Raw genomic sequence first — 24154 nt, 5'->3', positions numbered from 1 at the left:
GTCACATGCCGTGAAAATTCATTATGATGTTTCCACAGCAGTATTTCCTACCTTTAAAAATCACAGCTAAAAATTCCAAACATTGGATGCTGCCCCATAGCCCTGAACTACAGCTCCGCTTCAAACAAATTTTAGTTCTTTGTGTGAGTGTGGGATTCTGCTGTTCAGTCAGCAGGACAAGTGAGTGTACAACCAACACAGAAACTGGCCTTTGGTTGGGGTGACGTTACTTCAATACAGGGATGCAGAAATACCTTCCTGACTAGAGAGTGTTGGTGCATCCTCCAAAGAAATATCCTTTGGGCTTATTTTGAGACACACTTATTCTAGAAGCAGAAGGTGCCACTTCAGGCAGTGACCCTCCTCTGGCACCCTCCAGATTCCCAGGTGTGTTTGTGGATTGCCGGGGAGAGCATGGACATGTGGGTTTCTAAGGAACTCTCAGGGAATGCTGAGGTTACTGTGCCTTATAGCTGCTAGAATCTTCTTTTCAACCATCTAGAGGTTTTTTTGTTTTGTTTTTTGTATGTAGTGCTGGAGGCTGAACCAAGGGCCTCATACACAGTGGACAAATATTCTCCCGTTGAAGTCAATCCCTAGCCTCACTTAGAACCTTGTTACTTTTGGGTTTTGAGAGAGCAGGGTTGCATGTCTCCTAGGATGGCCTTAAACTTGATTTCTCCTTGCACTTTTGAGCCTCCCGCCTCTACATCCTGAGTTCTGGATTAGAGGTGTGCACCACGACACCTGGTTTATGTGGTGCCAGGGCTCAAAACCAGGGCATCATGCATACCAACTGAGTTACATTCCCAACTGTACTGAGAACCTTCTACTACCTCACCAAATGATTCTTGTTGGAGCTTCATAGAAATGATTATCTGTCCTACACATGATATTTGCACTCAAGGATACTCATGGCAGGTCAAAAGAAAGTGAGCTACCAATGAGACAGTAGATTTCAGAGTAAATGTGTGTGTGTATGTGTGTATGTGTGTACGTGTGTGTGTGTGTGTATGTGTGTGTATGTAATCAGAGCTAAATCATTTCATAAGAAATGGACTGATTACTCAAGAGCACAGTCCTAAACCTTTTATGCACCTGATAATAGATTCAAAATGTAGAAGGCAAAACTCAATCGAACAGCAAGGAAAAATGAACAAATTTACTGTTAGAGTCAGAGATTTCAACAGTCTGTATTGGATATAACATGTAGATAGAAAGTCAGTAATCATCTAGATGAGTGCACAACACTGTTGACCAGCTCGACACAGTGCTGCTTATAGACGGTTCCAGCGAACAGCATGATGCACATTGTATTCAAGCACTGGTGCAATATTCCAAACAGACCACGTTCTAGGCCATAACACAGGCTTCAAAACTCTTAGATTCAGTCATACAAGGAATGTTCCCTGCCACACTGTGAATAAATTAAAAGATCATTAACAAATAGAGAGGCTCCCCCGAAAAACTGAAACCACAACTGTGGTCCAGCTGTTCCACTTATGTGTGTACTATACCTAAAAGAACTGAAAATGGGAACTTGGGTGGGTGTTTGTATACCATATTCATAGTAGCAATACAGTAGCCGAGAGGTGTGAGTTTATTCACCCCATATGTCCACGAATATGGGAATAACAAAAGTGTGTTTCATATAGACAATGAAATAGTCAATGTTAAGAAAGAAAATTCTGCCACACTCTATAGCATGGATGAGCCCCGAGGACATTTGGCCAGATGGAAGAAGTCAGCATGAAAACAGTAAGGGTCCCTTGAGGGGTCATGGCTATAAAGGCAGAAGGTAGCACAGAGAGTTAGTGCTCACAGGATATAAAACCTGGGTTCTGAACGATGAGCAAAGTGCTGGGGTGGGTGGTAGGTGGCCAGTGCTGTGAATGTGTTGGACTCTGAGCTGTGCACTATGGTGGTTATAATGCCAAATTCACGTGATGGGTATTTTACCACAGTAAAAACCAAAGCAGAAGATCCAGAACAACCCACCCCTTACCACAGCCCTTGAGGATCTGGGCTTCCGGTGCATACCACAGAGCGAACAAAGGCCCCCACACTGGGCGGTCTGTCGCAAATCCACAGAAAACCTGACCCTGCGGGCCCTTCCGTCGTCCATCCTTTGACAGCACCGTCTACAGTGCCGTTCTTGCCTTCAACTGCGAGCCTAGACTTGCGGTGCAGTTTTCAAAACTAAAAGGTGTGTGGTAAAAGCAAAAGATCGGTGAACAGAAAATTCTACCAGTTGTTATCAGTCTTAGGGAGTTGGGGCGGCAACCAGGGAAGGGGGGTCTTGAAACCTGTTAAACTGCCGTGTTTGGTTTCCTAACCTACCAGCTGTGTGTGTGTGTGTGCGTGCGTGTGTAGCATTTTAAATAAAATTATGTATGCACCCACTGGTATGCAATCTCCTTTTTGTTTGCTTGTTTGTTTTTGTTTTGTTTTTCGAGACAGGGTTTCTCTGTGTAGCCTTGCGCCTTTCCTGGAACTGTCTCTGTAGCCCAGGCTGGCCTCGAACTCACAGAGATCCACCTGCCTCTGCCTCCCGAGTGCTGGGATTAAAGGCGTGTGCCACCACCGCCCGGCTGAAATATCCTTTTTAATAAGGAGAATTTGAGAATATTCTCGGCTGTGGGCGAGTGTCTTAATGCACAGTGGCTGCTCTTGCTCAGAGCACACGTGTTGTAGCGCCTGACTGAGTGGCTGCTTACTTCATTTTCTTCCCTTATGAGTCACAGGACTCGGCCTGCCTTTGTTGGCCAACACTTCCAGTTGGTTCCCACAGATTGTGTGTTGATTTGGTAACAGAGACTGCTGAAGGCAAACCAGTTATATTTGGGTTTGTGATTACAATCCCTCCTAGGCATTACCTATAATGAGCAGCAGACGCTTTCCAATTGATCGCTCTGCTCTGTGGCCACCTGCAGCATCTGTGTATCAATTCTGTTTGTGTGATTTGGGGTTTTAAAAACATAGCTTGGGCTCCCCCCCCCTCCATACATGTATGGCCATTGTATTTCCAAATTCTGACTAATAGTCTCATATCCACAACAAAATCCCTCTGAGTCATCGCTAAACTTAATACACAATACTATGTCTGCTCACTAGATCCTATTGAAATCATTTACTTATCTGCATCTACAATTCAGTGGTGAGCTCTCCCACGCCAATGACCATGCCTTTTTCCTTAATGTTATAAACGTCTTTGTTGCAAGTTTCCAGGCACTATATATTAGATAAATTTAAAAATATTGTACTTCAGGCAGAAGGAATGTGAACAAAACCACAGAGGCATAAGGGTGTGCTTAAGATCCACTGTGTACGGTGGGTGTGGTGGCCTACACCTTTGTTACCAGCTCTCAGGGAGCAGAAGCCGGCAGATCTCTGTGAGTCCAAGGCTAGCCTAGTCTACAAAGCAAGTTCCGTGACAGCTAGGACTGTCTCGGAAAAAACAAAACAAAACAAAAAAGATCCACTGTGTAAACATGAAGGGAGACTTTGCTGTGAGTGTTTAGAATGAAATGTCACACTCTGGAAGTTCAGACGTGTAAAGGAATTGTACTGATGTTTTGTGTGCATGTATGTCTGTACACACAGACGTGTTCACACAGTGAGACTCCTCAGGCACAGCTAGAGCACCTAGGACCCTGGGGCAGATGTGGGGCTGCAAAGGAGGCATCTGAGTGTTGAGTGTGATGGAGGAGACGGAGATCAGAGCCGTGGAAGCTAGGAGAAGGTGACGGGGCCAAAAGCAGTTATGGTTCAGGTGGTTTTTGTTTTCTGGAGCCATTCATTTTCATATTGAAACATGTAATGGACATAAAATGTCAGACCCTGGGGCTGGAGAGATGGCTCCAAGGTTAGGAGCACTGGCTGCTCTTCCAGAGGACCTTGGGTTCTATTCCCAGCACCCACATGGCAGTTCCCAACCATCTGTAAGTCCAGTCTGAGGGGTCCAGTGCCCTCTTCTGACCTCCTCATGCACTGCACACACACTGGTGGACAGCTATACATGCATGCAAAACACCTGTACACTTTTCTTTGTCAGAACTTTTGGAGTATAACATTTCTTTCTAACCATTCACAGTAAAGTGTCCCTTCATGTCTACACAGTGGATCTTTTTTGTATTTGTGTTTGTGTTGTTGTTTTCTTGACAGCCCTAGCTGTCATGGAACTTGCTTTGTAGACCGGGCTGGACTCACTCGCAGAGATCTGCCTGCCTCTGCTTCCCAAGTGCTGGCAATGAAGGCATGCACCACCTTGCCCAGCTTTTATAGCGGCACTTAAGTAGTACTTAGGCACACCCTTATTGAAAGACATCGTGCTCAGAGCTCCAGTACTTGCCGTTGATCATTCTTAAGGCTGGTTTATTAAGTGCTGATTAATCTAGGTCTACAGCATTACAGTTTCTGTTTTTATATCAAATGTTTATTCTCACAAGATGAATACAGAGACAGAGAAGCAGAGGACAGGTACAGAAACGCCAGCCTCAAGCTGAGAACCTGGAGTCTACTTGGTAAACATCTTGCTCCGCCCTGAGTTTAATTTCTAAGCTGACACAGAAATGTGTCTAAAATACAGACAGACAACTTAAAAAAAAAAACTGGTTTAAAAATTTAACAGTAACACTTGTAATCTCAGCAGGCAGGAGGCAGAGGCAAGGAGAGAGTGGCAGCCCTGCAGCCAGCCGGGGCTAAGTGACAAGTGCAAGGCCAGCCAGGGAGGGGACGCAGAGGCCCTGGGAGTACGGGATTTGTTGACTTTCCTTAGGTGCGACAGTGTGGTATGCGGCCATATTTTTATTTTATTTTATTTTATCTATCTATTTATTTATTTATTTAATTTTATTTGTTTTGGTTTTTCGAGACAGGGTTTCTCTCTGTAGTTTTGGTGCCTGTCCCAGATCTGGCTCTGTAGACCAGGCTGGCCTCGAACTCACAGAGATCCACCTGCCTCTGTTGGGATTGAAGGCGTGCACCACCACTGCCTAGCCTAAATCCCCCGTGTGTGTGTGTGTGTGTGTGTGTGTGTGTGTGTGTGTGTGTGTGTGTGTGTGTGTGATGTGTACATCAGAGCACAACTTTGAGAGTCTGATCTCTCCCGCTATGCCAGGGCTGGGATGGAACTCAAGCCCACAGGCTCCCACAGCACCCTTACCTACTGAGAAATCTTGCCAGCCCAGGTTCTGTTTTGTGATGGTCTCCTCTGGAGAGAAATATAATGAAATAGTGTAGCTGCTGGGATTTGCTTTAAGTTAACCAAGGAACTGTGGTGAGGATAAGGATGAACAGGTTGTCCGGGAGTTGTCAGTTGTTAAAGGTGGCCCTGAGTTCATGTGGCTTCATTATCCCATCTTCCCAACAACTGTGGGTTTGAATTTTTTTGTATTTATAATACACACACACACACACACACACACACACACACACACACCCATAGAGACAGATATAGATATATACACATATATATGTATATATACACACATACACACAAAGGAAGGAAATAAGGTCTGAAGAACTGACTCAGCTAAGCTCTATCAATAATAACCAATGTGTCTCCTCTCTCTCAGTTCAGCCAGCCGCCCATCACCTTGCATGTGTTCCCCTCTACTTCACCACGTGGCTCCTGCAGCAGCCTCTTCTATTTATCCATCTGCCTGCCCCCTGTAGGATTAGACTTTTATAAAAAGAGATTTAAAGTGACACTTAAAAAATGTGATTAATTTGTTTTAGGTGAAGGACTGGAAGGCTTAATCATGAGACAGGTGAGGTACACCGCATTGGTGAGAGCCTCTGCACTAACTGGAGACACAGAGGCAATTTGACCAGAAACTTCTTGCCAGCCCTCAGAAAGCAGCCTGGCCGGTTTTTATGAATCAGGCATCGTTTATTAAATCTCCTATCCCCTGACCTGAAGTAAATAGTTACTTTAAAATCTGCTGAGACTTTATCGGAAAGCGGAGGGAGAGAAACCTTAACTGATTTTGATCATTAGTCGGTATTAGGTGTGTGCGTTAGGTTTGTTATGTTCTAACAATGATTCTCCTTTTCATTTCCTGTAGTCCATTCGAACTCTGAGCATTTGCACATCTCTGTGGGCGCTTGTAGACTCCTGGCTTTCTACATCCCCTGGGCTTCTGGCCAGCAGATCAGCCATGCGTGCGAGTGTCATGAGAGAGGCAACCGTTTTTTTCAGATTTGAAAGGAAAGTACAGTCCAGACCCACTCACCCCAGAGCCTAAGGATGAGAATGAATGTGATACCACTGTCCATCTCTTCCCTTCCACAGATGGTTGCCTTTAAGGCCTGAGTGTAACCTTTCCTATTATTAGAAAGAAATATATTGAATCAGATCATAAATGCTCTACCACCAGGGTCAAGAAAATGTGGTTTTTAGTCTGAATAAGGCTCCTATACCAAGTCACAGGCATTAGCCATTGTACAGCCTGGAGTAGCTGGAAACTGAACTGCTTTGTCCTAGCAAGAAAGTGAAAGCCAGATGGCTTCTGGGAAACAGAGCGGATGTGAGTAAATACGGTTTCAATTTCAGGTGATTATTTATATTTGCAAATAGAAATGACCCACAGCAGGTAAATAGTCCTTGGAAGAGTATTAAGTGGTATGAAAGACCAGGTGTTCTCAAGGTGACTTCTATGACATAACCAAATGTGACTCAGGTCTGTGTGCCAAGGCCAAAGGGCCTACTTGTTCTGTTCTCTTCTGAAAATACGTGCTTTTTATTATTTTGATTTTTGAGACAGGGTCCCACAATGTTTCTAAAGTGATCATGCGACTCAGGGTCTTCTTGACTCAGCTTTTGCCTCCCAAGTGCCGGAATTGTTGGCACACACCACCCCAGTACTATTGTGTGTTCCCGAATTAAAAAAAAAATCTCCAAAGCTCCATTAGCAACAATAAACATAATCTCCAATTTCAGAGAAGCAGTGTTTTTTTCAGTGATGCCCCTAGTGTGTGAGATCCTAAACCATTAGCCGGTGTCTAGAGCTCATCAATCAATCAGTCGGGATCTCATAATTTGTTGTCCATGTTCGTTATCACAGTGGCTTAAATTTTTAGCTTTACCCCATTTAATTTCATATCATCCCTTTAGTTGTTTGAAAGTTTATGAATCACCAATAAAATGAAAGCCAGGAGGCTGGAATGGAAAGTGGAGTCTAGTAGTCGGGGACCCTGGATGCTGATCCATAGTCTGTGTCTGAGTACCTGTGTGGCCCACGCATGTCACTGAGTCTCAGTCTGTGTCTGAGTACCCATGTGGCCTATGCATGTCACTGAGTCTCAGTCTGTGTCTGAGTACCCATGTGGCCTATGCACATCAATTAACCTCTTTGGGTGTCCAGAGGCACCCAAAAGTCTACAAGATGGAATTAAAATCAGACTGTAGTCATTTCAAAAGAATTTCCCATGGTTCCAGATTCGTATTTAATCAGTGCCAATCATATGTCAGGGAAGAAGCCGTTGTCAATTTAAATGAACCAGTTGTAGCAGTAAGAGCAGTAGAAATAGTATGACGTGTGTGCACATAGGCCGTGACATGTGGTTTGTGTGGAGGTCAGAGGGCAACCTTCAGGTTCTTACCTTGCATTACATGCGTTCCAGGGAAACAGGCCTGTGCACGCGTCTTCACCAACTGAACCATCTTGCTCACCCTAAATAAATTTAACAGGTGGTTCTAATTCATTTTTCTAGCGCTTTCTCATATAGAAGACATGAAATTCCCACAAAGTTTTTAAGAGATTTCAAAAAAGGAACAAAGTCCAACTTTTGAAACTATCTTCCAATGAATTATCAGTTTCCATGGTCCTGTAAGTCCATTGGATTTTCAGATACGTTTACCGACCCAGTAAGTTACAGTAAGAGAAACGCAGTTACACCCTCTGAGGTCTGTCTCGGCTCCTCAGCCTCTGGGCAAATGGAGTTTCTCTTCATTGGTTGCATCTGGTCTAGGGGAAAAACCAGGTGGTAGCAGGAAGCTGGCAAAGCAGACCTAACCAAATCCTACCCACGAGGAGACCAGAGCAGCTTTCAAAATTCCCCACAGAAAGTGAAGCAAAAAAGCAGCTACGCACACGCTGTATTTCACACCCTTGTAATCAGTATGGATCCGGAGGCACACTAGCATCCTGGAATGCACTCCCCAAGGGTGCCTACTGTTCTATCTTCATATGACATCATTTAGCTGTGCTTGATTTCATACTTTATGTAAGAACACTGTTTTGCGCATTTTTTCATTCAGTATTATTTCTGTAGATACTGTGAGTGTCATCAAGGCCATCCTTGTTGATGTATATTATTCCTTATATGATTACCTCATGATTTGCTTATCTTTTCTACTTGTTAGGGTAGTGTTGCCCTGTGCCTTCTTACTCATGTTTTTGGTGATGTCTATTAAGGAGACTCACAGCATGATGTAGCATTCCCAGCATGTAGATTTCTTACTTCCTGGAAGATCAAGTGGAATTTAGCTTTATTAATTTCAAAAGGCACGGATTAACTTAAGTGGGAGTCCTATTCCTCTCTTTTCCCCCCACAACAAATAACAGCCCTAACTAAACAGTGCATGGCTCTTTTGTGTGAACCGCGCCAGAACTAAGTTTTGGGGTGCCTCACTCCACTGACTAGGGTCAGAAAGTGTTGTCTTTGCTTTGGCTTTTGTTTGTTGTAGAGAGACTATGGGTAGAGGCTGTTGGAAGTATTTTCATTCTTCAGATAAGGTAAGTTGCAAATGCTTCAAAAAATCTCCCCGTGCCCTTTCCTTAGGTGTCGTGGTAAATTGACAGTAGTTAGATCCGGACATACCGAATTTCCCCAAACCTGGTCACCCTGCTTCTACTTACATTTTTTAAGATAATGCATCCTTTTTACTGCTCCGAAATATGCAGTTCTGGCACAGATGAGCAGATGTGGGTGGGCATTTTAAGAGAAAAGTGACTGCAGCCTCCAGGGGCTGGGCAAAGAATTGCTGTCTTAGACATGGCCTCCTCTTCAAGCTTCTTGGGTGGTTTTATTTGTTTATTCTTTTAAACTAGTTAAGCCACATGCCACAGTAAGTTATGAAAAGATATATAGTTAATAAACTGTCCTTGCAGACAACATTTCATTTGCTCAGGTTAGCGACTCCCCCAGGTAGGCGGAGAAGGTTGTGTGGACCAAGGTGTATGGTCACCCTTCCAGTTTGCAGCTGCTCTCATTGTGAGGACTTACTGGAAATTGCTATCACCCCTTCCATAAATGCGCCTCTTCAGTGAGCCCGCCCCCCCCCCCCCGTTTCTGCCTGGTGTGCCTGTCACCAGCTTTTCTACGGCTTGTCACACCTTTACCTTCGTCCACCTTGTAATTTTATTTTTCAGATGGTGAGCACTGAATCCTTTTGGTTGTGTTATAGTCGCCTTAGACCAGTCCAACACCACTGGCAAACCCAAGGCCAATCTCAAGGCCACGCTGAGCTGAGGCTCCTCCCCCAAGCCGATCCCCTTTGTGGGCTGGTTCCTACCGAGTTCCCCTATCATGGAGGGTATGTTCATTCCCTGCTCTTGAGGCATCTGGTTATTGGCCTCATATTCAAACCAGCCAGCTAAAGCCATGTGACCTTGCGTAGGATGATTCCTGCGAGAAGCCATCTTCCACGGCCACGCTGCTGTCCTTTGCAGTGTGTATGTCCGTCATGTGACTAACTTATGCATCCCCCCTCCCCCCCAGAGATCATTTGATCCGGGACTCTAGGAGTCTTCTATGTATTTTCTCTAGTATGTAGCTTTACGAATTTGGCAGGGGGTGCGATCAAATATTCTCACCTAGACTGTTGCACGAGGCGTTATTCATGAAAATCACCTCTGGCCATCTGCAGCATGTCAGCCTGAGTCGAGGGCTTTCTCCTTGTCCCTTCTGACAGATGCCGGGCTGCCAGCACTGCGGGCACCATAATTCACCATTATTGGAAGAATGGCAGGTTTACACACGCACCTCTTCCTGTATTGGTGCCGCCGTCCACCTTGGCCATCACAAATTATGCCGCGTACTGCGCCCCCCCCCCACCCTAGCTTAAAACAGGGAGAAGATTCTGTGGCATATGGTTTCATTTCTTAAGGTTGCTGCTGAGTCATTTCCCTTCATAACGGGCTGGTTTTCACCAATACCTTTAATTACACCAGTTCTTTTTAATAAAGCTCATTTTTATTGACTCGCTCTGTACTTAATGAATTCTCCCTGGTGAAAGAGGAGCCTATGGCGCGGCATGCACAGTGACCCCGGATTAGAGCTGGCGTGAGCTGTGTTTTTCTGTCTCCTTTGTCTGTCGGCTATCTATGCTTCCTGCTTTCTCTCTCTCTCTCTCTCTCTCTCTCTCTCTCTCTCTCTCTCTCTATCTATCTATCTATCTATCTCTTTTTTATTTAATGCTGAACCAAGTTGATTGAAAACTTTATCTCTCTAGTAAATGGATTGCCCTTACCAGATGGTAAGGAACTCATAAAAGTTTGTATTATACATTTAAAAAGATAGCACATTGAATCATATTTTAAGTGGCCTTGAAAGAAACTTCAAACTCTTTCAGTAAAGCCAGTAGTTGTTTTACATTGTGAATAAGGATTCCCTACTTGTGTGTGTGTGTGTGTGTGTGTGTGTGTGTGTGTGTGTGTGTGCACGCTTTTGTTGATAGTTTTATAATAGTGTTTTCATACCTAAACACATGGGACCAAAGAGAGCATATATCTCACTGAAAAATCAACCAAGACTTAGTTTTTTTAATTTAGCCTGGTTTATGCTTCAGTGTAGGGCCAGTGTGTCTTTTACCTTTGGTTAACCCTCCCAAGTCCTGTTTGCCTCTGTCTGCCCCTCCTTCCTCAGTTGTGGCTCACAGCTCACACTTGTATCTCCATCAGCCACACTGCCTTCTGTGACGCTTTATTGTAACCCGGTGGCATCTCTTCTTAGTCTCAGTCTTCTTCTCGTGTTTGTCCTAAACCCACCCAGCTGGGGTACACCACCACCCTGTCCTCCTCACCACACTCTGCTAACAGCCGGCCCCTCCCCTTCCCCGACATCGCCCATTGCACCTCCACGTCTTAGAACACCACAAGGTCAGCCTGCAGCAGGGCAGATGTGTGCCGTGGACAGATCCGGTTGGAGGATTCTCCTCTCCTGCAGTCATAGCGCTTCCGAGTTCTGGCAAACAGAGCGTCACCTACATCTCAGCGTGAATGTCTTGCTCCCTCCCGTTTCTCCTCAAACCCAGAGCCTTGTGCATGCTACACAAGTGCTCCACACTGAGCTCCACCCACAGCATCTTCTTATTTCATCACAGAAGCAGTAACCAAGTGTTGGGATCTGAGAAAATGAAACATCACAGGTTTGGGCTATCGAGGGAAAAAGAAATAAAAGGAACCCCTGGAAAACACCTCTACAGTAAAGAGGTAGCAGGGAGCAGTGGAGGAAGCTGGACGCCATTAGCGTTCCGGCATGGATGGTGGAGAAGTAAAGCCAAGAGTGGTACGGTGTAATAGAAAAGCACTCTCTCAAGGTAACTGGGCCTCCCGCTCTGCTGGCGACTGGCCTGTGTGTCTCTGCTCCCAGCAGAGCTGGTGGAGTACTGCCTCAGCCACTTCAACCTGCAGGACGGGCTGGGGGGGCCACTGTGGCTACCTTCCTTTTGCTGCTGGATTAGATCCCACACCCCAGCTCGCTGCCCAGGTGTGTGCATCTGCTTGGTGTCGCTTTCTTTCGCCTGGATAGACACATCTGCTGTTCCCAGCTGCAAGGTGGCTGGCACATACTGACAAATCCAGAGTCTTTGCTAATTCCCTGCTGCCTTGAGTTCTTCCCTTTATAGACAAAAGCAAAATCAAGACAGGCATGGTGGCTTGCACTCAGGAAGCTGAGACAGGACTGTGCATTCAGGTCCAACGTGAGCATATAGCAAGAGCCTGTCTCAAAAAAAAAAAAAAAATAGTCCAACAAATTGGTAGCTACTTCCCAGATTCCCTTGCAGCCATGGCGGTCACTATGACTTGTTTTTTTGCCATGGGAACATAAAGTAACATCTACTGCTTAACAATTTGACTTAACCCTGAATGCACACATTTGTAAAACAAATCTGAATTTATTAGTGACAAGGAGAATTGATCCTGGCAACATTCTGTTTTTAAAAATCTGCGTTTACAGGAGAAATTAAAGTTCAGAGAAGCCAAGTCACTTGTCCCAAGTCACAGAGCCTATGTATGCATTTTGAGAGCTCCAGAACATGGCTCTGACTTCAGATGCCCATGAGACTGCTGCTCGGTGCTATTGGTCAACCTTATGTAGAAGTAAAAATACTTCCTAACATTTGGAAGTCACATCAGTCAGGAACTCATGCCTAAGTCTGCCTAGCTGTTCACCTTTTCCCTGGGTGACAGCTTTTCATTCCAGCTGTGGTCTGGCCCTTGGCAGAGCCTCGTTTTGAACATTTTTCAGTGTGAGTCCTGTGTGGTAGAAACCGTAACTTGCTGCTCTGTCTTGCCCTCTGTTGTTCCCAGGCCCTGGTCTCTGTTCTTTTTCTTCTTAACCTGACAGGGGTGGGGGGACAGAGTCCATGCAGCTGCATCAACTCCCACCTACTTCAACCCCTCCCCCTTCCCTGCTGACCCTGCTCCCCCCCCCCACCTCGTGCTTCTTCACCTCTGCAAGCCCTCTCCCCAGGAGAGCACAGGCAAAGAGGACAGCCTTTCTCTTTGCAATGCTGGGGGGCCATCATTCAAATCTGGGAGCAAGTCGTCCATCCTCTCTGCCCCTTGCATTCCTACCTAAAAATAAATAAATAAATAAATAAATAAATAAATAAATAAATAAGCGCTATTTTTCCTGACGCTCTATGGTGGGACATTCTGAGGTAAACTAGTTCTTGATCCAGCTAACTTTGGTTCGTACCATGGAAGAGGCATGGTGTTTGAGCTTGGGAAAACAAAGACTTGAAGGCAAGGTTTCTTCCCCAAATCTGCTGGCAGATATACACTTACACATGACCGTTTCAATCACTAGAAAGTCGTAGAAGTGTGTGTGTTCAGCAGAAGTGCACATGTAGCAGTTCAGGAAAGGCCTGAATCCTGAAAGGCAGCCTTTCCTTTGGGGTAGGCCTGAGGCCCCTCACGAAAGGCTGGTTCGAGTTGCCAGGGCGGCTTCTCCTTTCCCTCGTCTGTGTCACGGTCTTCCTCCCATCCGCCAACCTCTTGACACTGGCTTAAGTTTCCCCCCACCCCCTTCTCTGCTGGCTTCTTTCCTGGATTATTTCTTTCATCCTGCGCAGAAGCCTTCATCCTCTCTAATAAGCCAGAGGGAGGAAGGCGTTGCTCGGGCCCTTTCACCTCTCCTCGGGAGGAATTTGATTACAAAGGCTGGAGATGGAATAGCTGGAGAATCATTTATTTAAGGAACCGGAACTCAGCAAGGAGGAGGCCGGCTGCACATTCTGTAGCTGAGCTAAAATGAAGAGAACACGAAATTAGTAAGAAACGAGTGACTAGCTCGTGAGTCTGAACCTTGGAAACTGAGGGAGGAGACTGAAGCTTGATACTGTTGTTCAAAGCAATGTGAAGCATAGATTGCCAGTCAGATTGTGAGGTCTAGGGGTGTGCTCAAGGGCAGGATGCTAAATGTTATTCTCGGGGCGTCTCTAGTACATGGTGGTTTGGTTAAGAGATAAAGGTGAGAGCCTTGGCGATGGTGAGGTAGCTCAGTGGTTGGGAGCACAGTCAGGGTACTACATACTGCTCTTGCCGAGGGTCAGCTGCTTCCCAGAGCCCATCACAACTGCCTGTGACTCCAGCTCCCGGGAACCTGACACCCTCTTCTGGCCTCCACGGATACTTTCATGTGCATCCACTCTCACACAACATGTGCATGATTAAAATTACATCTCTACCCTAATAGCATTGGCTGTCTTCCAGAAAGTGTGAAAGGTAGGCGGGAACCAATCAGAGGTCCTACAGAGAGAAGACAGTGAGAAGAAGCTGTGTGCCCGTGGCAGTGTACCTAAGAGAATCATGTGCAGAGCTGTGGTGTGTGGTGTGGGTCACATCATATACAGAGGGGTCACCCCTAGGAAGGTTAGGTGATGCAGAAAAGTTAAGGTGATGTTCTGTACAAGAAGAAAGGGAAGTGACGTGCAGCCATTCAAACTTGGGCTAGGAAACAAGTAAGGAGGCTGGGCGGTGGTGGTGCACACCTTCAATCCCAGCAGTGGGGAGGCAGAGCCAGGCAGATCTCTGTGAGTTCGAGGCCAGCCTGGTCTACAGAGCTAGTTCCAGGACAGCCAGGGCTACACAGAAACCCTGTCTACAGAAACTTGAAAAAACAAGGAGTTGAGTGTGGGGCAGGTGCTTTTAATTCTTGCACTCGGTAGGCAGGTCAGAGGCTGCAAGTTCCAGGCCAGCCAGGACCACATGTTGAGACTTTGTCTCAAAAAATTAACAAATTAAAACACAGAATAAAGATGCTCAACATATTTTCTACCCAAAATATTTTTACTAAATGTGGAAATTAAGTAATGAGTTATTTGCTGAGATATCATAAGAAAAAGAAAAAGAAAAAAAAATACTATTCCATTGCCAGGCAGTGATGGCGCACACCCTTGATCCCAGCACTCAGCAGGCAGAAGCAGAAGGATCTCTGTGAGTTCCAGGCCAGCCTGATCTACAGAGTGAATTCCAGGACAGCCAGGATGTACACAGAGAAACCCTGTCTCAAAAAACAAATACAAGTTAAAAAACTATTCCATTAGGAAACAAAGTAACAAAGCCAGAAGCGGTGGTATACACCTAGATGTCAGCACTCTGAAGACAGGGCAGGAGGCTTGATAGTTCCTTGGATAATAATGAGGTACTTGTCTCAAAAGAGAAAGCATACAAACAGTTAAAAGACTACTAACTAATTATTAAGCTATTGTCATCAGATGTCCTGGATACATAGAGTAACTAAAATGTTTATTTTGTGTTTAAACTATTTAATGTTGGGACTGAGGATGTAGCTCAGTGGGGGAACTTGCCTGCATGTGCAAAGGGTTCCATTCCTAGTGAAGAAAAACAATGTCAAAGTTTATGTCACAGGCTGCCCAGCTACCCTTCCCAAAGGGATTGGAAATGGAAGGGTCAGCTCCCATGTTGTCTGTAGGTGTGGGCTGTGTGGGCTCATCTTTCTCCTGACTTCTCTGTTGAGGTCTCTGCCCTTTGGTGAGCAACACTTCCGGTGGGGGTGGGGGTGGGAGAAGTCGAAAGGACGAAACAATTTTATCAGCAAGAGTAGAAGACGTCATGTTGATATGTACTCTCTATTTTCATCTCATTCATAAATGATGCCAAGAAAAGAAGTATCCAAATACAAGTGTCCTCAAGCAGGCAGTGACGTCACCTTAGCCGTGTCTCCATATCATAACAGTGGAGACAAAACAAATCCACACCTCCTTCATTATTCTTTTATCATTCTGAAAAAGATCATTCTTACCTACAAACAATAGGATTCATCTAACTTCGAGACTCCCTTTCTGTTAAGAATGTTATTATACGCCATGCTCAACTTAGAAATCTTTCTAAATGTTTTCTATGATTCTCCCTTTTCCATATTTTTTATTTTTATTTTTGAAAGTTTCCTTGCATTTCCTGAATCTCAGAATGTTTTAAGAGAAACATTGAACTATTTAAGCAACTGTGTGTGTGTGTGTGTGTGTGTGAGAGAGAGAGAGAGAGAGAGAGAGAGAGAGAGAGAGAGAGAGAGAGAGAGAGAGAGAGAGAGACCTTGCTTCACTTGCTGGCTGCTGTGAACAAATGCTGCATTGTATGTTATATGGAGCTGCCTTCTTGCTTCTTGAACAGAGCACCTGGTGTTACAGATTTCAAAGAATATTTCGAGATTGGCAGTTGGAGTCTCTTCATAGAAGTGTAACAGCGCTTCCCAGAAAGCTTGAAAAACGATATGCAAAGAGGAAGAGAATAGAGAGGAGGTGTTACCCTCGTGAGCACAGCAAGCAGCCGCAAGGTCCTCCATTCAAAGAGGATTCCAGGAGAAATGGAGACGTCTGAGAACGGGGTTTATAGCTGGATGGAAGCACAGAAGACAGGGTAGTCTCTCAAAACAGTGGTCCCCCTGATCTGCCCGCCAGTCTATTCCCGTGAGCTTGTATGCAACCAAACAAAATACAGAAGCCTGGGCTCGTGCTTCAGGCAGCATCCTGCAAAACTTTCATCCCAAAGCTAGAAATTATTTTGCTGTGTTTGCTAAGTGTCTCAAAATAATTTGCTAAGTGTCTCGAAAATAGCAGCTCTTTGTCAAAAGGAGAAAAAGCAGGTGGACTGAAGATCTTTCGTAATCTTGCACAGCCACCAGCCCCCACTTCCCGATCTTTTCATGCGCGAGGTTAGTGAACCTGCTTAGAAGGTTCAGATGAAAAAATGCCTGGAATCAGTCCCTGGAGGTGTAAGGTGTGTCCCTTATCTCGCCCTGGGTCCTAGGCTATGAAGGCTCCTGCAGCTGCTCCCCAAGAGGAATCACTGTGTGGAAACCACTCTCCTATTTACCCCACCCAGATACGGGGTAAATCAGGATCAAAGAAAACGTCCTTCTTGAAAGTTTCTCTCACAGATGGAGTAGGCGTCTCAAGTCCTCTTCCGGAGCATGTCTTCCATAAAAGCGCCAGCCCCAAATTTTGGATTGCACATCTATAAATAAATGCTTAGCAATGTCATGGGAAGAGTATAAACTACGAAAAACCTAGAAACCTTAAATGGGTTTGTTTTGCATCTTCAGCCTACATAATAGTTACAGTGACTTATATGTCTACAGTCTTTTTATGAAGCAATGTCCTCTATCCAGTATTCACAGATTCATTCATAAACCACATTTACCCTTCAGGACAGGCACAGGTAAAGTGAAATAAGCACAAAAAAATCTGATTTTTTTGTTTGTTCATTTGTTTGGGACAGCATTGTGATTAAAGCCATTTTTTATTTCTATTTCCCTGATTTGAGGAAGGTCAGTCAGAAGAGAGTGAAAATTCAGTACAAGTTCAGTGTGTGCATACTACTATACATAAAGGCCTGTGGCCGTTATATTTTTCAAAGACCAGTGTATCCTTTGGTAAAATACAAAATAGCATCAAACTGAGTAGTATTTACTTTGTTGTGCTGTTAAATGTCATGTGGCTACATACCCTGTCCAAGATCACACTGCTGGAAACCCAACCAACAATACCACCAACTTGTCCATTCTGCCCCCAACAGATGCCGCTCACTGGGGAGATGGGCAGGTCAGCATCTGGGAAGAAGAAAACCCGACTTCTCATTGCTTCTCAGTACGACTGCCTTCAAGGTCATGATCTAGTTTTCAGAGAAAGTTCCTTTGTAGTTACTGGCTTCACACTCTGGAACCCATGATGTCTGAGGCACTCAAATAAGTTGTCCCTTTTCATATTAGTATCAAGTTTCATAGCACATCTGGTCTTAGACTGTTGTGATGGTGTGAATGAGAATGGTCCCCATGGGCTCATATATTTGAATGCTTAGTCATCAGGGAATGACACTATTGGAGAAAGACTGGGATTAGGGGGTGTGGCCTTGTTGGAGAAGGTGTGGCCTTGTTGAAGGAAGTGTGTCACTGGGGCTGGGCTCTGAGGTTTCAGAAGTTCACACCAGGCCCAGTGTCTCCGTGCAGATCAGGATGTAGCTCTCAGTTACTTCTCCAGTGCCACGAGTGCCACCGTACTTCCTGCCGTGATGATAATGGACTAAACTTCTGAAACCCCCGTTTAAATGTTTTCTTTTGTAAGAGATGCATTGGTCCTAGTGTCTCCTCACAGCAACAGGACAGTGACAAAGGCAACTATAAACGCTTAGATTGTCGATGTCACCATGTGGATAAAGCTTGGGGGTCAGAAACGTAGCACAAATAAGGAGAGCCTTTTACCTGTTCTCTAAGTTTAATTTTTTGCTATTTATTGGCTCACATGAGTGAGAAGTTTAATGTAAATGGGGATCAATGAGAAAAGATGGAGGGAGAAAAGTGAAAATGAACCAAACATTAGCAAGGGTGCAGCTGCAACAGAATAAGGGGGCAGCGGGGAGGGGATCCTCCTTGGTGTGGTCTCAAGGCCGGGTGGAGTCCTGGATTGTGGTCCACAGCTCCCCTCCAGGATGTGGTGGTTGAGGCCCCTGCATGCTGCATGCTGCATGCTGCATGCTGCAGGCGAGTGAAAGCTTGCACGGACCCTGGCTAGCCTTCTGTACCACCCTCCCTGCTGCCTCCCACACACTTTGCCAGCGCTGTCTGCTGACTTCTTTGGCACCACCAGCATGCCGTAAGCAGACTCCTTTCCTTAGCACGCGATGCATTGGTAAGTCGGTAGAGAGCGTGGTGTGCAGCGTCTCCCCACATCAACCACAGTGTCTTCCAAACCAAAGAGACAGGCTGCCTTCCACTCCTTACTCCTGGACGAGGTACAATTAGGTACCCATTCCTGTCCTCCTCCTCCTCCTCTGAGGCCCAGCTTCCACGTAACTGCCTACTACCGCATAGGTATTTCAAAACCAGCCCTTACCAGGAAATTACGAAACTATCTGTGGCATGTCTCCCTTCCCACCGGCCCATGGGGGATTTGGGCTCTGCCATGTGCCCTGTGCACCTGTGTGTGATATCTCAGGCTGGGAGCACACCGGGACTCCGAGAAGTTGGGCGACTTCCTCAAAGCACCCCAGCCCGATTCCGACACCGGAACCCAAAGAAATCACTCACTCCCCAATATCTACTGAAGAACCTGGCCCACAGACGCTCCCGAAGTGTTTGCCCATCTCAACTGGAAAGGGGGAAAGGGGGAAAGGGGGGTGGGCAGCAGGGGCAGCAGGCGCACCCAAAACTGAACCTGAGCGCGGTTTCAGTCTCTCAAACTCCGGGGGTTCGGCTGAGATGAGCTTTGCTTGAGAGCATGGCGGAAGCGGCACGTGACCCCGGATCGTGTGAGGACAACATCACTCCTTGTAACCTTGCTTCGGAGAACATGGCAGTGGAGCTATATACAGGCAAGAAGACACTGTTGTCACCAAAATTGACCCCCAGAACACCTGAGGAATCCACATGGCTTTTAATCCCAGGACTCAGGAGGCAGAAGCAGAGGCAGGTGGATCTCTGTGATTTTGACACCAGCCTGGTCTACAGAGTGAGTTCCAGGGCAGCCAGGGCTATGTAGAGAGACTCTGTCTTGAAGAAGAAGGAGAGAAGGAAGAGGAGGAGAAGGAAGGAGAGGAGGAGGAGGAGGAGGAGGAGGAGGAGGAGGAGGAGGAGGAGGAGGAGGAGGAGGAAGAGAAATTATCACCTCCTACCTCCTGCTGGAACATTCTCCTCAAAACCCCTGTTTGTCTATTTGCTATTTGGCCAGCCTTACCTGAAATGGTTATGTATGTCATCTGCGGGGGTAGGGGAGTTCTCAAGCTAGCGCTCATCAAATCATGTCTTTTCACAGGAGAATAGTGATCTTCCCCAAACCACCTTTATCACAAGAACAACTAACTGTGCTGGCTGGTTTATGTCAACTTGACACAAGCTAAAGTCATCTGCGAGGAGGGACCCTCAATTAAGAAATGCCTCCATAAGATCCAGTTGTAGGCAAGCCTGTGGGACATTTTGCTATTGTGATTGATGGCAGAGGGCCCAGCCCATTGTGGGTGGAGCCATCGCTGGGCTGGTGCTCCTGGGTTCCATAAGAAAGTGGGCTGAGTAAGCCATTAGGAGCAAGTCAGTAAGCAGCACCCCTCCATGGCCTCTGCATTAGCTCTTGCCTCTAGGTTCTTGCCCTGGTTGAGTTCCTGTCCTGTCCATGGCATGGACTCCAGTGCAGATGTGTAAGCCAAACAAACCCTTTCCTCCCCAACCTGTTTTTGGTCCTGGTGTTTTGTGTTTAACTAACACAACCACAATGCCCCTATTCCTACTTCCTGCTAGTTCTCATTTGGTTAAATATAGGGACAACTATTCCAAACACCAAGGAGGACAGGGGAGTATTTTCCAGACACAGAACCCTTCAGATGCCTTTGACTAAGATGCTGAGAACCCTGCGGATGCAAACTGGGCTTGGGTGGAGCCTGGGTTGGGCGGTGCTTCTGAGAAGAGGACCAAGATGACGTGTACCATGCTGTGCCTGTGTGAGTGATCTCAGGAGAAAAGCCATGTTGGGGACCAAGGACTCTTGTGGATTTCTGTGTTCTCCTCTATGTACTCAGACTGGGACCAGGACGGGAGCCTCCCAAAGGAACTGCTTGCTGGAAGTGCTCCTCTCAGACTCAGCCCACACTGGGCAGCACAGCTGCTGAGCCGAGGGAGAGGATTCCCCAATCATGTTTGGAAATTCCAACTGAATGCATAGATTCAGCAGCATTCCAGGGCCCTTAGTAACAACCCACTGGGTGTTGTGACAGCGATGTGGGTGTGAGGACAGCAGCCTGTGTGGGACGTGGCAGTATGTGGGGGCAGAGCTGCACGAGTTTGAGGTTCAGTTTGGATTTCAGTGGGAGACCTGCACACGGTAGGGCTGCTGTTTGAGATCCTGGCCAGGGTGTCATCCTATCTGGAGCTGGCTTGCTAGGGAAAGCCTTGCTTTCTGGTGAGGGGTGGGGGGGGGTGGGGGGGGCAAGGGCAGGAGTTCCTCTCAGTTGCTTGAAGTTCCCTTTGAAAAAGCTTGGACATTCAAGGTGGCTTTCAAGGTCAGGGTTAGAGTTTTGGATTTCTATATGGAAAACATCTTCTCTGAAGGGATGTCTATAGACCAGAAGGCACGCCTCGGTACAAACATGATAATTAGGCCTATCAGAAACAGCCTGCGCTCTCTGTGTTTGTCGTGAGTTAAAACTTTCATCTCAAATAAGAATTTCTACTTGCCAAGTAAAAGCACTGAGTGTTCATGCAGCTACTTTCATCCACGGTATTTCCACCTCTGCCTTAGCAATCTAATAACCGTGCCGGGTTAGCATTAAGTCGGCTGTCGTTACAGGTTAGAGAAAAAACTAATTTTGGAAATGTCTTCCTTAAAATTAATAAACACCCCAAATTCGATTAGTTTAGCAAAAGTTGGCTTCCATTCATTCGTGTCATTTTGTTGGCTGTGTAGTCTTTGTGGGGAGCTGGATGACCAGCACGTTTCAGGACACACTGTTGTTTTCCATGAAAGTCTAGTGTGGCCCTGTTCCTTGACCACAGGAATGTAAGAACTTGGCAAATGCCTTGACCAGGATCGGGTGGGATGATGTATAATTAATGTCAAGCATGATTACCCTGGTCCAATGCCACCCACCCACCGACCAGCTTCGCCTTCTTCCTGCTTGCTCTCTCTCTGCACTCAGAGCTCACTTTATATCACGCTGGTTCTGAACCCAGCTGGACAAATCCTGGTTCCCCCTGGACAGTACACAAGACCCAGGTTCATGCATCAAGGAGCAACTCTCTTATGTCTTTGCGAGGTTCAGAATATGCCTGTGTTACAGTAACTCAGATAATAGGCAAGTTAGTGTAATTTTTATTTTGTTTGTGAAGAACATGCTAAAGCTGATTTCGGGGGTGCACTTTTTGCTGTTTTAATTTCCCCCCCTTTCTCTTTGGGGTGGGGGTAGGGGCCTGTTCAGGAGACCGACACCCCACCCCTTCTTTCTGTTTCTATACATTTAGGATCAAGCCGGAGGAACTGATGAAGTCAAATGTATTTGCATGTTGAGGAGAAAGAAGTGAAACAACTGTCTTAGTCCTGCAGGATAATATCAAACTGGAGTCAAACAGAAACCCTGAGTCCATTCTCATGAAGCTGGACTATCTAGTCACGGAAATCAAATCCCCAAGTCACTCCTGGGGCCAATATTAGTGTGTGGAAATAAAGCTGAGAATTTCAATTACATGGTAGTTCCTCCTGTGAGGTTCCCAAAAGGGAAAATTATAAAGCAAATATAGAAATGAAATGCAAAGGGCATCTGAGCGTGGGGGTGATGCTCAACAGACTGGCATCCATGTGTCAGAGTGTGCCAGCTGGCTCTCAAAATATGAAAAGCTTACCTCATCGGTAAATAGTCCTGAAGGCCAACTCTGTCCGTCAATCCCCGGTTACCCTTCCCCTTCTCTTTAGACCCAGCTACTGTCAGAGTCGCACCCAGTGAACAGTCCGAGACACTCACTCCCCGCCTGTTAATGCTGCTTGGTCAGGGCTAAGGCCTTTATGGACTATCTATCCTGATGGAAACGATAATTAACAGAAACTGATCACGTGAGGCCTTTTCCATTGAAAAGAAAGTCAGACAGACACACATATTACATCGGTGGGAAAAACTAAGAAATCTTTAAAACCCAGGTTGCAGGAATTGTAAGTGACGCCTGAGAGTCGCGGGCCTGTGGCTGAGTGGAAACTGCCCGCAGTGTGTCCCGGCCTGTTTCTTTACTGATTTCCTTAAGTCTCCACGAGCGTTCTCGCTGCCAATCCTCTCACTAGGCCTGTGCATCCTTTTTGGACTGAATTGCTTGGGCTGGAAAGTAGAACTGAACTTCCTTGATGATAACGTTACAGATGGAAAGGTGAGGATGCCCCGATGTGAACGACTCACTTGAGAGGAGATTACTGCCCTGTTGGAGCCAGGCTGACAGCAGTGTTCGGAGCCCACCCGGCTCCAGCATGGGACCTGTAGGGCTGGGATGTGATCTCAGTCTCTTGTACTACTGGCTGGCATTTAGAGGGCCATTTCCCTCTGCGTGTTTATAGGTTAGGTTGGATCTCTGAATTTCCTTTGGAGAACAGATATCAGACCACATAGTGGTCAAGTTTATGCCTGTCAGTGTCCTTGGTGAGCAAGACAAGGGCAAAATTATTCTTTAAACATCTTAGTTCATGGATATAATATACCCTGTGGGGGTGGGTCACAGAATTCTGCAGAGTATTCAATGCAAATTAAAAAAAAAGATGTCAGGGCTAAAAGAATACCATTCTATGTATCCATTACACCAGAGAATCTGGGATTTGGGAGCAGTGAGGTTCGGTTTCATTAGGCAGGTGTATACAGCACACCACAGGATCTGTTACTAAAGACAGTTTCTGTGCCTTGGATGCTAATTTAGCAGCCCTCTACTGTTTCCATCTAAGAAGAGGAGCCAAGTCTGTGTTCTTGTTTGATTTTTTTTTTTCTTACTTGAAAATATAAGTGTGCCAGGCATGGTAGCTAAAACCTGAATCCTAGATATTGTGAAGTCAAAGTAGGCAGGTTGCCCAGACTTCAAGTCCAGCCTTGAGTATATAGTAAGTTCCAGACTAGCCTGGGCAGCAGAGGAAGTTTCTGTTTCCCCAAAACCAAACAAGGGGTGTGTGTGTGTGTGTGTGTGTGTGTGTGTGTGTGTGTGTGTGTGTGTGATCATAAAAAACAATAAGAGCCACTATCTATAAAAATATATAGATTTTTAGCTAGATGTACTAACCTACATGCCTATGACCCCAGCTCTTATAAAGCTGGGGCAGGAGGATTGCAGTAAATTCAAAGCCAGCCTGGGTTACATAGTAAGGCCCTGCCTGAAAACCACAAAAAATTAAACCCCCTAAACACAGAATATTATCACCCCAGGCAAGGCAAACGGTGCTAGGAGGAAGGGCAGACCCGAAAGCTCCAGGCTCTCCAGGTCCTGTGGGTCCCTGCCTCCTCCCCTGCCTCGTTGCTAGGGCTGCTCTAGCCCCTTCCCTTCCTGCTGTGAGTGCTGCCCCCTTCCTCCCGCCTCCCGCCTACGAATCCTCCCCCTTTATCATTGTTTTTGAAGCAAAGACTGTACAGTGCACTCAGAAGATCCCCGACTGAATAGATGATTGATAACTTGGGCAGATTTTAGTGATGATTTCTCCACAGAATGCAAGATGAGAGCTTCCACTTCTTACCCTAGGTTAATTTAGGTTCGTCTATGTAAAGCAGGTCCTATTTAAAGTCCTGGGTATCTCTGGCGGGGCCCTATTTGAAATAGATCACACAGTATTTCAGACTGTCCTTTGTGCGTAATCTCAGGTAGTGTGTTTATTATATACCATTCAACTTTGGGATTCTGAGTGAGCCACACTGCAGACAACAGACTGAAATCCATGCTGTCCACAAAGCTGAGAGTCGTGTTC

At 46.0% G+C, this 24154-nt stretch overlaps 1 protein-coding gene across 11 annotated transcripts in view; it reads left to right on the top strand.

The window, feature by feature from the left end:
- Stau2 (staufen double-stranded RNA binding protein 2) overlaps window positions 1-24154 on the top strand; it is a 281249-nt gene that overhangs the window by 228160 nt on the left and 28935 nt on the right. Inside the window, exon 13 of one of the 11 annotated variants that reach the window (XM_076563760.1) lies at window positions 21697-21917. The exons of the other annotated variants lie outside the window; for them this stretch is intronic. Coding sequence (XP_076419875.1) covers window positions 21697-21756 — 60 coding nt within the window. The 3' untranslated portion in view covers window positions 21757-21917. Of the gene's footprint in view, window positions 1-21696; window positions 21918-24154 lie in introns of those variants that run through there. 11 annotated transcript variants of the gene reach the window in all.

The sequence above is a fragment of the Peromyscus maniculatus genome, chromosome 2 (assembly GCF_049852395.1).
Source record: "Peromyscus maniculatus bairdii isolate BWxNUB_F1_BW_parent chromosome 2, HU_Pman_BW_mat_3.1, whole genome shotgun sequence".
Classification (NCBI taxonomy): domain Eukaryota; kingdom Metazoa; phylum Chordata; class Mammalia; order Rodentia; family Cricetidae; genus Peromyscus; species Peromyscus maniculatus.
This window is presented reverse-complemented; position numbering and strand designations above follow the sequence as displayed.